Consider the following 12,816-nt stretch of genomic DNA (forward strand, 5'->3'; position numbering starts at 1 on the left):
GCAACACCTGCCACCCTCACCATCCCCACCAAGCCCTTCCACAGCATCTAGAAGATGGAAGCCAGGTTCTACTGGATGACTTCAGCCACTGCTGTACTTGCATGAGCTGAGCTATGTCACAGCTCTCCAGCATCAGCTGAAGGAAGAAAAAACCAACCTGAAACCATGCAGACAAAGAGGGATGGGTCAGCTACCCCAACCTTATCTCACAGTGGGGCCAGAGTACAACTTGTGTGTCAGTTCTGGGAAAGCATATCAAGGGTACTGCAGTATTTGAGTCACCTATTTGGCCATGAGCATTTGAATGACGTTTTTTTTTTAACACCACTGAAGTATTTCCTGAGATGAGAACTCTTTTAAGTTCCCTAAGCCAGCTCTACGGCATTTATTTAAAGAAAAGAATAGCACCTGGAAGCTGAGCCTGGCAGGCAAGAATAAACTCTCAAGGCAGAACACTTGTAGGCAACCCTCATTCCAGGGACAGCATGTTAACTGTGGCACACCAAACCAGCCAGCAAGCCAGGAGTCAACCCTATTCACTTCCATGATCTCAAAAGAAGCAGCACTGCCAGCTCTGAGTGCCCATCTGCACCGGGAGGCATAGCAGCGACACACAACTGGAGGGGCTGTAAGGCACAAGGCTTGGAGAGACTCCTGGAAGTAAGAAGAGTTTCTCTGTTCCTCTTTTAATTAAGCCTGTGCTTTTCTGAAAGGATCATCAGCAAGCTGAAAGCAAATGCCTCAAAAAGATTAGTCAGAGTAGACTCCCATCTGGGGAAAGGTCTGGCCTGCTCACTATTGCCATGAAAGTGACAGGATCCATGAATAGACAGGATTCAGAAGTGGGGTCTCACTACCCAGAGATTCCAAGGCATGGCTAAGATACACTGACTATGGTACCTCAATCGTGAAACTGCCCAAAGATAATGCTCATCAGAGGAAGTGGTAGAGTTGCTGCTGACAGGCAGCTAAGGAAATGTTCAACTGCTTACATGGGAACCCCCTAACACTTGCCCCCAGAAACCTGTCCACAGCTGAGACAAATGCCCACCCCTCCTGCTCACTCACCTCCTTTATGAAAGTTTCCATGACTGACCCCACCTGCCCTTATTCACCCCTTTGCTCTCCTGGGACACGGCTAGAGAGCTCTGGGTTTCTCTGTGTGCCGCTTCTGAGGTCTCATGTGGCTTTGCTCTCTCCCCAACTACATAGTGAGCTTCTTGAGAGCATGGGTCGGGTCTCCGGTTTCTCTCATACCCGCAAAGGTTCTGCACAGAGCTCTGCTCTGCAGAGGGGCCCAGTGAGGGCTGTTGTCTGGCCCTGGCGGTCATGTTTCTACTTGAGTGCTGGACTCCAGGGCCTTTGAAGCCCCAACTCATGTTACACAACATGCTGGCTGGCTGTAATGTGCAGACCCACTTTGGTCAGTAGCCCCTAATTCTGCTACCCAGGTGACGACTGATGAAGTCTTTACAGTGTGATGGAAAGAGACAGCTTCCCTCCAAGGAAGCCTTTTCTATCTGCATGAACAGCTTGGAGCAGGTTCAGCTCAGCACAAATGCATAATAAGCCACCCACCATGGAAACTTACAGCTATATCCCAAACGTGGGGAAGGACTCAATATAATTGGACACATTTCCCATTCGCCATACACTTTCTTCCTACTCTGAATCAGTTTTATAAAGAAGTTTTATTTTGGTATTTAAGGGGATAAGGATAAAAACACACACTTATCTCCCCTCCTATACAGCTACTTAAAAGATTTAACAAGTTCACATGGGTACGCTGCCAGGAGAATGGAAACTTTGCCATCTTCTTTCCAGCTGAAGCAGCTGGGCTGGCCACACAGGACACCTTCATATTCGTTCGCTCCTTTACAGTCTGTGAACAGGGATGATTTCTGCTGCAGAATCACATAAAGGGCAGGGCAGAGAATCCCAGCCCATGTTCACAATGGACATTTTATGATCCATGAACTTAGGCTTCTTGCTGGGTGCTGTGTGTACAGACTGAGGAGAGACTGTTGACAGCCCCAAGCTCTGTCACTATTCCACCCTTCCTGAGTAAAAGCCACAAACTAGTTTGACAAGGTCCATCTTCAAATGCGGAACCATGGGTCAAATGAAATCTATGGTGTTCCCTGATTGGCTTCCACTGGGGTACAGAAAGCTGATCACCTCAGAGTAAATCAGCTTGCATGTCTCTGTGAACTAGAACCACCCTAGATACAGCTCCACCTAACCAAAGGAAATGGGGGGAAATAATGAGCAAATGGCAGAGGGACTTACAAAGAAAGGGAGGACCTAGTTGAAGAGCCAGTTTTAAAAAATCAGGCTTCCTGGCTTCCCACATCAAAGAGGAAGACACAACATTTTATCAAAGATGCTTTGTAAATCAAGTGGCTGCTTGATGGGACTGAAGGGGTCTGGAATTTGTTCATGGGGTAAAAGTTAAGTTCTCTAAGAGGGACACTACAAAGCCATATGAATACACAGTGCCATAAAACTCCAGATTCAAAAGTAACCAATGCTTTAATCAAACACAGGTGTCTACTGCGGCAATGATCACAGAGATAATTGGAGGTTTTGTTTGGTTTAATGTCCTACAATCCTGGGATTCCCACTTTAGAAGTCAGTTCTGGTTTGGCCTGTCTAGGGGCTGGGGAAAGGATTGCAGGGCCAGAGTTCTGGAAGCATGAGGTCCCTGGCCTAATGGAGTCTAAGAGGGACTGAATTTGCAGACGCTAGGCCCCATCACCATTCCCAGCAACACAGCTCTAAGAAATCTGGCTGTGGCCATCTTTTCTGCATGCCCTGCTCTGTTCACTCTGGCCTTCTTTCTGCTCCTCAGGGCCTCCACACTTTCCCTCTTTGTGGAATGTCCTTCCCATAGTGCTCTCTTGGTTCCCTCTTTTTCATCCTTTAGGGAACAGCTAAAACGTCATGTCTTTAGGGGTCATCCTTTTGATCTAAAGACCTGCACTGTACCCCGACCTCTCCCCAAGCCATTCCCAATTACTGGACTGTAACGTAGTGCAGAAATAAGCACAAAGACATGAAGGTTAGACCTTCTAGGTTCAAATCCTGGCACTGGCACTTGGGCAAGTACTTAAAACTTCATGGATCCATTTCTACACCTATCCTATAAAGGTAACAACACCTACCTCATAGAATTACATGAGTCAGTCCATGTGAAGCACTTAAGTGTCTAGCACAGAGTAATATGTAGCTCTATGATTTAATTCATAGCGCATAATCCTATCTGAAATCATCTTGTTTTATGTACATGCTTGCTCTCTGTCTCCCCCACCAGCCTGTGAACAGACCAAGAACATACAGAAATGAAATGGAAAATGGTCTGCATTTGGTTACCTGACTTCCTTAGTGGTCACTGGTCAATCCCAAAGTGGGGAGCAAGCTCCCCAAAGACCCTCAGCTGTCCACACTCTAACATAACTGAATCCACAAAGCCTAAACTGCTAATCAGAAGTCTCATGTTTAAACTATGATTGGAATGTTCGATAGGAACACACATTTATTTTTAGGCGAGAAAGTTGTCTCTTAAGCTAACCCTGTGGCCCTGGAGCAGGCCGTATTTGGCAAGGACTGCTCTGTGGTTGTTTATTAAAGAGGCCCAGAACTTTCTCAAGTTTAAGGTAGCTGCAAAGAGAACTTAATGCACTGTGAGTCTTGTTTTTATGGTCAAAAGCTTGTTCCCTTTGAACCTCTGGAGCATTTCTGTGTAGCGGGTAGGAGCCTAGTGCCACTCCCAACGGTCCACAATGGTGGTCCGTGATCTATTAACCAACTATCCCTAAGATGGTTCATGGCTCTCCCTGGACTGAATTCTTTTCCATGGATTGAGCTGGAATCAGTAAGTTAATGAAAGTTACAAAAGGAAAGGGAACATTTTTTTCCCCAAAATGGTCAACAAAGCTCTCCCCAAACTGGTCCAGGAAGTTCCTCTCACCTCACCAGAAAGACAGTACTCGGTGACTACATGCCTGACATCTCTGGAAAAAAAAACAAAACATCTTGATACAGACTTTTCTGTTTTACAGAAAGTCAGATCCTACCACACTTAGCAGTGCAGTTCAAAAGATCTAAAAAAAAAAAAAAAAGCAAAAAAACCCCCAACCGCCTCACAATCCTGGTGATGTTTACCGTCTGGATACCTTCCAGGACTGGTTAGCAGACAGCCTGTAAGGAGGGTTGATTCATCTAAAAGCCCTTGAACCAGCCTGGCAAGCTGGCTGCTTCCAGACATTTTGAATTTTGAAACTGAGTTTATTTCATAGGCCAGAACTGGAAGATCATACAAGCCTATAAAATTTTTTGAAAAACACAAAATTTACTCTTCCAAACACAATCCATGCCAGGAACAGCCAAAGAAGCCCTTTTTAAAAGCATTTATTATTTTCATCGGACACTGAGTTTAATGGTAAAGATACTTATTTCTTTAAAAGAAAGAGGAGTGGGTGATAGGGAAAACAAGGTTTATTTACTGTCAGAGTTGGGATAGGAAGGATGTGGATTTCTTTTTAATGTATCTCTTGGGATTCTCTGGAAACTTTAGAGTTCTTTTTAATTTGTCAGTGTTTGTGAAAGCAGGCAAAAGATGCAGGCACATTTTGCCCTGCTATTAAGAAGTCACATAGCTGAGATTCCAGCTCTAAATGCTTAGAGAAAAAGCATGCATCCCAGCCACAAAGCCAGCAGTGGCTTTCATGGTGCACTCTCCTTTTTTCTTCTCTCTGTGCAAATACACACATACCCCTCGTGGATAAAATGGGCTGGCCCCAACTACTGCACCAGGAAACAAAGCCCCTCATCTCCTACCCAGCAGCCACTGTGCATATGGATGTATTCCTGTGAGACCAGTTGGCAGCATGGCATTTCTGCCCAGTAGCCCAACATTCCACCATCAGTGCTGCCTCTGGTATGGAAGCACTCGTCAAAACAAGTCAACAACTCAGTTTCCATGGTGGTATCAGCTAAAATACCTTTTACTCACACCCAGATTTATTGATCAGAGAGTATTTAACGTGCTGAATATTAAACACAGTATAGGAAGGCTGATGACAATGAAGCTGGCTTCCAGCACTGCCCTCAGCACTTGGCAGAGAAAGGCCTGTCATTTCAATGAAGCAAACTGAAGACCCACAAACCCTCCCAGAGTGACACCCCCTCAAGCAACGTCCCCCTTTTGGCTGGTTGTTGAATCGCTTTCAAGCTTCCTCCTGTGATGTTTCTCCTGACCTCTGGTTGGCCTCCTCTGCCATCAAAATGAAGCATGTATTACAAAAAGAAAGAAACGCATCTATTTTATTTCCTGCTGTGCCTCCATCCCGGATGGCTGCTAATTAAGATGTTCTTAGAGCTGGAATCCGTCATTACTGCTCCGGAGGTATGATATAGGTACTCTTTGTCCTGGGCTTTTGGAGATTTAAAAATCAAATGTGTCCCTTCACACCTGGAGGAGGAGGAGGAGTAAAGCATACTGCCTGCCTTCAGCACTGCTTCATCCACTAGATTGTGGCTTCCACCTACTCTCAACAGCAGTCAAGGAGGGGAAAAGCTGAAAAGAAAAACCCACTAGAAAGCCAGTGACAGACATCATTCAGCCCCACACCTTTGGGGGGGAGACTTTAAAAAGCATAAAACAAACCACAATGTCTTCTTTATTTGCCCAAAGCCGAAGACATAAATGCTATTGTATTGCTGGTGTTCTAGCATCCCATTCAATCATTTCAACACCAACAATTATTTCCCAAGACGACTTCATTGTGTTCCGCAGAGTAGTAACTGCCACTTCCAAATACTTCTGCCCCGTGTGGATAGTTCCACTGTAGGACAAATAATCTGTTCTGCTCTGATATTTGGAAGAAAAACATTTAAATTAGCCTTCTCTTAACTCAACAGGAAGGCACTGCTTTCCTTTCAGAATCTAGGGTTCAAATACTTAACAGGAGAGCAGTGTGGTTTATTCACCGGAGCAAACTTTATGTGTATGTGTTAAGAAAACCAGAGCCTTAAAAGAAAAAGCTGTGTGAGGAGCAAGTGATAAACCCACAATTACCGTATTTACAATGTGGTTCTGGAGTTTCGTAAAAAACAAAAAAACAAACAACCCTATCATTTGGAAATAGGGATAAGTCCAGCATTGTCCAATCATCAGTGACATGGTCAAGTCCAGTATGGTGGATGGGCAAGCAGGATGGACTGTGTTCCTGGGTAAGTCACTCTACCCTGCTACTCACAAAATGTTTGCAGGGTCAAATGAGATTGAAGTTTTTTCCAAGTGTGGCAGGCACACATGGGAGATTTTCAGGGTCATCCACAACTACATTCAACTTTGAGTCACAGTGAGGAGGCTGGTCCTTGGATTCTCTTGTAAACCTTCACAGAACTTCAAAGAGAAAGGCCCTGCTTGGAATGGTGAGTCTTTCATACCTCACCAACACTTGCTTTTTAACAAAGGGAGCATGCCTCCAGCTCAGAGCCTTCAGCAGGGATAATACCTAGCTAGAATTGAGCAACACTTTTGTTGAGCGTGTTTATTTCTGCAGTTTCCTTCTATGTACGGACAGGGAAACTGGGTTTTTCCATTTACCATACTCACAAAAATTTCCCTTTTAAAACTTAAGGCAAAAAATGCAAAATGACTTTAAAAAATATATGTATATAAAAGTAAAAGTGAGTATGGAAAAATCACAAGCAACTGAAATTTAGGAAGTGCGGACACACACAAATGCAAGGGTTGTTGGGGAGGGGTACTGATGTAGCTGGGGAACAAAGTCCCTTCTCAAAATGCAGATGGTCCTTCACTCTAGTGGGGATGGGGCTTATCCCAGCCCCAGGAAAACAAGAGTCAGCACAGAAATAGGTTGCAAAGAGCAAATCCCAAGTAAACCCAATATACTTGCTTTTAGATAACATTTCAACAAATAACATCTAAGAAAAAAAGCCTCTTCCGGAGTAAATGCTGTTCAGACTAAATAAATGGCAACCAAGTTACACCAACAAGCTTTTAAAGACTTTGCATGAACATTCCAAGTTAATGAATCTGTTGTTTATGAGGGTAAGGGGAGGGGGGAGAACAACACGACCAAAAAAGGCACAACACTAAGACAAATGTCTTGGGGATTTTTATAATCCCAGGGAGACTGCTACTTGGATAAAACTTCCCAAGCACTGATGTAAGGACACTCTGGCCAGTTAAGTGCATGCAAGGACTTCACTTTCTGGAGGCAGCAGGATCCTTCTCCTCCTAGCTAGTTGGTTAATTCCACTCCTCCCACCCCATCCCATAACATCACTCTTTAAACAGAGTCCAGAATTTTAAATAATTGTTTCTCTTGATTCACTGAACTTTACAAAACTTGATACCTGGGAGGCTGACAAAACTGTAAATCATAAACCTTCCTTAAGAAAAGCAAGTGTTACCTGTGCTGCTTTCAGATACTTTATAACAAATTCTGGCCTAGCTGCCAACACTGTAAAACTTAGTTGCTTTGTAACTGGCTTTGATGTTTCAAAGCTTAAACTCATCCTAAAGGAGTCTAATCTTGGGCTCTCAAACCACCCCTGATATAAAGACTTCTTTCAAACCTCCATGGATGACAGGATTTGTATCTGCTCAAGTAGAAAGTTCCACTTACCTTTTAGTAGGTCAGTGTTTCAGTTACCACTGCCATTGAATTACCAACTTGCTATCACTTGCCTCCTATTTCCATGAAAAAAGAAAAGGGGGGAAGGGGAGACTTAAGGTAACTTGAGTGCTTTTGTTAGTCTGTGAAATACACACAGAAAGACAGCGGAAGGAAACTGAGGGAAGGGAAGTGAATACGACTTTGAGAACAGGGACATCACTAAGTGAAGGAAACAAGAATAAAGCTGGGGGGAACACTGATCTAGAATATACTAAACAGCGGAGAGATAAATATGTTGATATTTCAGCTATTCAGAAAAACTTGACTAAGTAATCTATACTAGACCAAACAGCTGTTCACAAATTACTTTTGCCTTGCCCTTCTCGAACCTTTCCCCCCGAACATAAAAGCAGCAAGGGAATCATTTTGTTTTGTTTTGTTTTGTTTTTAAAGAACAACCCTAAGATCTGGGCAAAGCCCTGTACAATCCCAGCACACTATAAATCAATATAGCAAAAGCCTAAAGTGTTCATCTCAACAGTCTCAGAAATGCCTTGAGCCTTCCCAAATCAATTCATTTTTGGCTCCATTCACTTCGCTGTCATCTGCTAGACAGCACTGCCAAATAACTTGTACTACTCACTCAGTTAACTCTGAAAAAGAGTACTGTCTGGCCAAAGTCTGCCGTGATTGGAGTATATGTTTAAATGGAAGAACTTCCCACCCCAGAGGCCTACCACTGGAATGCAGACTTGTTCCTGGCTCCCCTGCCATCTGATTAAGAGGACATTCCTCCCTAAATGCATCAGGAGTTTAACAGCAGCAGCACCTGGATATTAAAACACCACCCCTCATTACTGAACTGTTTACCTCCAACACTTTCACTGCTTTCCCCACAAGGCGGCCCACTCAAGTCCAGGCAATCAGCTACCATTAAATGAAACTATACCATTAAACAAAACCATTTAGCACTAGTGGCAACTGGAGAATGAGTCAGCTCCCTAACTGCCAAAGTGGACTTCTCACTGGTCTCAGAAGCTGGAACCGGGAAGGGTGTTTCAAAAGGCAGAGGGCAATCCTGGGCCCATGCCCAGGACTGCCTAGGATTAGATGAAGCTTGGCGAGTGCCACTCCCACACTTCATGACCAACCGGATTCAACTCAACTGAATGAGTGTAAGGGCTACAGGAGCACTGTACTCCCAGGCCATCCTCCCCCACCTCATCTCTTCCGAAGTCACCAGAAAAGCCATGTCCTAAAACACATGGGGATGGGGTGGAGAAACAGCACACTAGCCCCTGAGGACCTTCCCCTACCCCCTCCCAAGACAGCAAACACTATATACTTGCTCCCCTCACATATGTACAGTCTTATTTCTGGATGACAACTGCATTTGATTGGTTCTTTGGTTTTTTGCTTTGTTTGTTTTTTATAAGTACATTATACAATTTTGAAAACTGCTAAGGACTTGTTAGTCTTAGCCAGATTCTAAGAGGCAAGCAATTAAAGTAATGGAACAAAATAACAGATGAGTACTTTGGGGCCTCCATTATCAGCCTAAAAGAAAAACCTACTTGGAGAAAAACAAAACACCATCAGAACTCTCAAATAATTAACTCACACCTAATACAGCCTGAGCCAAAGGTCAGGGTCTAAACACTGAGGCCGTGCAATCATTTCAATGAACAGCCAAGCTCGGTAAGGAGGCATTTCCTCTTGCTGTGATGAGAAGTTCTGGAGCAGCTATCAAAAGACCTCATCCATGGTGAATGGGAGCAGCAAGGCTACCCAGGCCCCTTTCAGAAATTGGGAGGGAACTATAGTCCAGAACTCTAATTGCTCCAGAATTTGCTCAAAACCCAGACCACTCCTCCCCCACCTACCAAAAGAACACTTGGGGCCTTCCCATGCCAGAACTGTTGCATAACCTACTTATCAGGTAATGCCCTGGTCACAAGAGTCCCTAGAAGTCAGAGCAAAGGACTTCAGGTGAGCACCACCTGGAGCCATGCACACTCTGACTTGGGCCAACCCTTGCTTAATTCCTCAAATAATTCAATTCCACACCCTTTAAGGTCTACAACCATGCTGGACACAGTTGTTCAGATAGTGACTAGCACTGTCACTGACAGTGGCTTAGCCTTGGAGAGTCAAGAAGGATAACAATAACATGTCACTGAATTTACTAAAGAAACACTGCAATGAAAAACCCAGGCAGCCGGTTTGGGAGTAAAGGGGTTCCTCTTACAGGAAACAGAACAGCCCAAACTTGTGTATATATTCCTTTCCATTAGTTTTTTTCCCCATTCACCCCTGCCCCATAATAGAAAGTGCACAGCAGTGAAGCAAAATTTTTCCCCAAAGAACAAGGTATGTGTAAATATTTGACGCAGTAGGCATAAAGCAGGATATACTAGCATCTGGCCCTTACTGAGAATCGAAAGCTACTGGTTTTAGAGGACGCTCTGAGCCACCCTTCCCCTCAGCCTTGCCTGGTCCTTGAGGAAGGGAGGAGGGAGAATGACACATGGCACAAAGCCTTGGGGTTCCGGTGAGTCCTGGTTCCCGCCCAGGGCCTGAAAGGTGCCCCAGCCTCACCCTGTGTACAATAACCCCCAAGAAGCACACACACCCTACCTCCCAGAAGGGAGTGGAAATGAGCTAGCAAAGGGAGTCACTCGGGGAGGTAGAACATTGGCAGGGCGGGAAAAGGAAGGGCTCCCACTCACACCAACTAAAAAAAGGATCAGGGACTCATTTCCCCAAGCACCTGGAGCTGAAGACAGACTACAGACATTTTCAAAAACAACCCCATGTCCCCTGTTCCCCTCCCAACTTCCCAAGTCTCTTGGCAACTAACTCTTAACCTTTTCCAATCCAGCAAGGCCTCAGGCGATAAATTATTGTTGAGACTGAAGACTAGATCTCCCTTTCCCCTCAAAAAGCATTTTTATGTCAGATTATCTCAACTTGCCCACCCTGAGGTAGGTGGGGCAACAGATAAGAACACCACCACCAACCCGCCACCCCCACTGAGGATGAGGAAATTCAAGCAGAGGCCGGTAATTTACCCAAGGTTATGCCAGGCCCCACCCCAGGCTGCCTTGGAACCGCTGCTCCCTTCACCCTTTCCCTTCCAGTCGGATGGCCCGCTCCAAGCCGCAGAGCACCAACTCGCTCCCTCAAGAGGCTTCCAGTCACACTCCCCACTCTCTTCCCTTGGCTCACCGCTCAAACCCACTGAATCTGCCCCCAGAGTCCTTACAAGACTCCAATGAATCTACCCTCCCAGAGTCCCAACACCACACATCCATCCTGTACAATCACTGAAAGGCCCCCGTCGACCCCTCCTGATTTTACAGATGACAGAACTGCACTGAGAGATCAACAGTCTTGCCTAAGACCATAGAGTTGATGGACAACAAATATGGGAAGAAAATTCAGATCTCCGGAACATGTTAAATGCCTCTAACTCCAAGTACCTCCCACCCTATTCACACACATTTAACCCACTCCCAACACACATACACACTCTTAGCTCTTCCTGCACACACTCAACCCTCTCCTATCAGCTCTGGGCTCCCCCATCTCAAGAGCCTTAGATTATTCCTCCTCCCCCACAGCACATACCACCTTCCCTGCGCTTCCCCCTCCTATTGACCCTTCCACTACTGTGGGTCCCCGAAGTAGTTTCCACATCGCGAAATGCCACCCGGAAACAGACCCTGCTTTAGGATCCTTTCACTCCCTCCCCACAAAAAGGCACAATTCTTCCTGGACACTCTGGCCTTTTCCTCCCTATTCTCCCTTCACGACCCAGGCACACTCACCAGACCTAGGACTGCCTCTCTCAAAGCCCTCCCTGCAAAATTCCTTTCACAGTCCATCCATCACACACTCCCTTTCTAATGAGACTCACTTTGCTAAACTAACCTCCCTCCCATTCTCCACTATTCCTGCTCACATTCTCCACGACTCTCACCTACTCCTCAGGCTCCTCCAATCCTTGGCTGAGCTTTTCAACCTTCCATCCCTTCCCCAGAAACCCCTCCTCAAAACACTCTAAACACTCTCTGTATGCCCCTTTGGCCTGTCCATCCCTCAACTCCTCTTACTCCTATCTCCAATCTTCTCTCCTCTTAAGAACAGTACCCCAAATAAATCTCACCCCCTTCAAAAACTTATCCACAGGTCCCAAACTTTATCCTTTAGACCCCTAGCCCCAGACCTCCTTGGCACCCCTACTCATCCTCACACCCTAAGCCCCGTGTCTCACGCCCCCTTCTTTCTGAAGCTCCTCTCCTTTCACCCTTAGTCTCCGTAATCCTCCCACTACTCTTCAGACTCCACAAACCCTTCCTTGGTACCACTACCCTAGTTTCAGACCTCCAGAATCTCCATCCCCTTTAGCACTGCCCCGACTTGAGGTTCCCACAATTCCAAGCCTCTTCAGACCTTTCCGCACTCTAAATAACCCCTCCTATCCAGGGGCTCCTCTGCAGGCTCCTCCAAACCCTACTTCTATCCTAACCCACAATTCCAGACTCCCCCTTTCTCTCTCAGCACCCTCAACCCATCCTCTGGACCCTCCAATCCCGACTCAGACCCCAATCTCATTTTAGAGTCTCCAATCCCCTCCCTCGGTTTCCTCCAATTCCTGCATCAGGCTCCCTGACTCCTTTTTCCGGACTTCCATATTCCCTGCTCGGCCGCCAATTATTTTTTCAGACTCCCAATTCCTTGCCCAAGTTCTGCAATTCCTTTTCAGGATTCCAGACCCACCAATTCCTTTCAGGACCCCCGATTCCCATGCCAGACCCTCCAATCCTCTCTCAGGACCTCCAACCCGCTTCCCGGCCCCCAGCACCCCTCCAGCCTGTCCAGCCCGTGGGCCGCGCACCTTGCGCTGTTGCTTCTCCCAGGCCGGGTCCAGCAGCAGGTCCCGGTCCCAGTCGTCCTCCTGGGCCATGTAGTCGCCCATGGTACCCCCGCCGCCGGCGCCATTGCCCCCGCTGCTGGGGCCGTACTGGTATGACTGGTTCGCCGCGTGGTAGTCCACCATTCCGCTGCCTCTTGCTCACCCACCAGCCGGTCCTCTCCCGCCTCAGCTCCCGCCCCTCTGCCCGAGCCGTCGCCGCCGCCGCTGCCGCCGCCTCAGCTGCTT

General features: G+C 46.4%; 1 protein-coding gene across 8 annotated transcripts in view; it reads right to left on the reverse strand.

Moving 5' to 3' along the window:
- Positions 1-12,816, reverse strand: part of ACTN4 (actinin alpha 4) — a 71,106-nt gene extending 58,290 nt beyond the window's left edge. For 3 of the 8 annotated variants that reach the window (XM_073226021.1, XM_017664323.3, XM_017664321.3), the window contains exon 1: positions 12,553-12,814. In XM_073226021.1, coding sequence (XP_073082122.1) covers positions 12,553-12,714 — 162 coding nt within the window. In that variant the 5' untranslated portion in view covers positions 12,715-12,814. Of the gene's footprint in view, positions 1-12,552 lie in introns of all 8 variants that reach the window. The other 5 variants (XM_073226019.1, XM_073226020.1, XM_037021676.2 and 2 more) reach the window with 3 other exon arrangements.

Source organism: Manis javanica, chromosome 17 (genome assembly GCF_040802235.1).
Source record: "Manis javanica isolate MJ-LG chromosome 17, MJ_LKY, whole genome shotgun sequence".
In the NCBI taxonomy this organism is placed as follows: domain Eukaryota; kingdom Metazoa; phylum Chordata; class Mammalia; order Pholidota; family Manidae; genus Manis; species Manis javanica.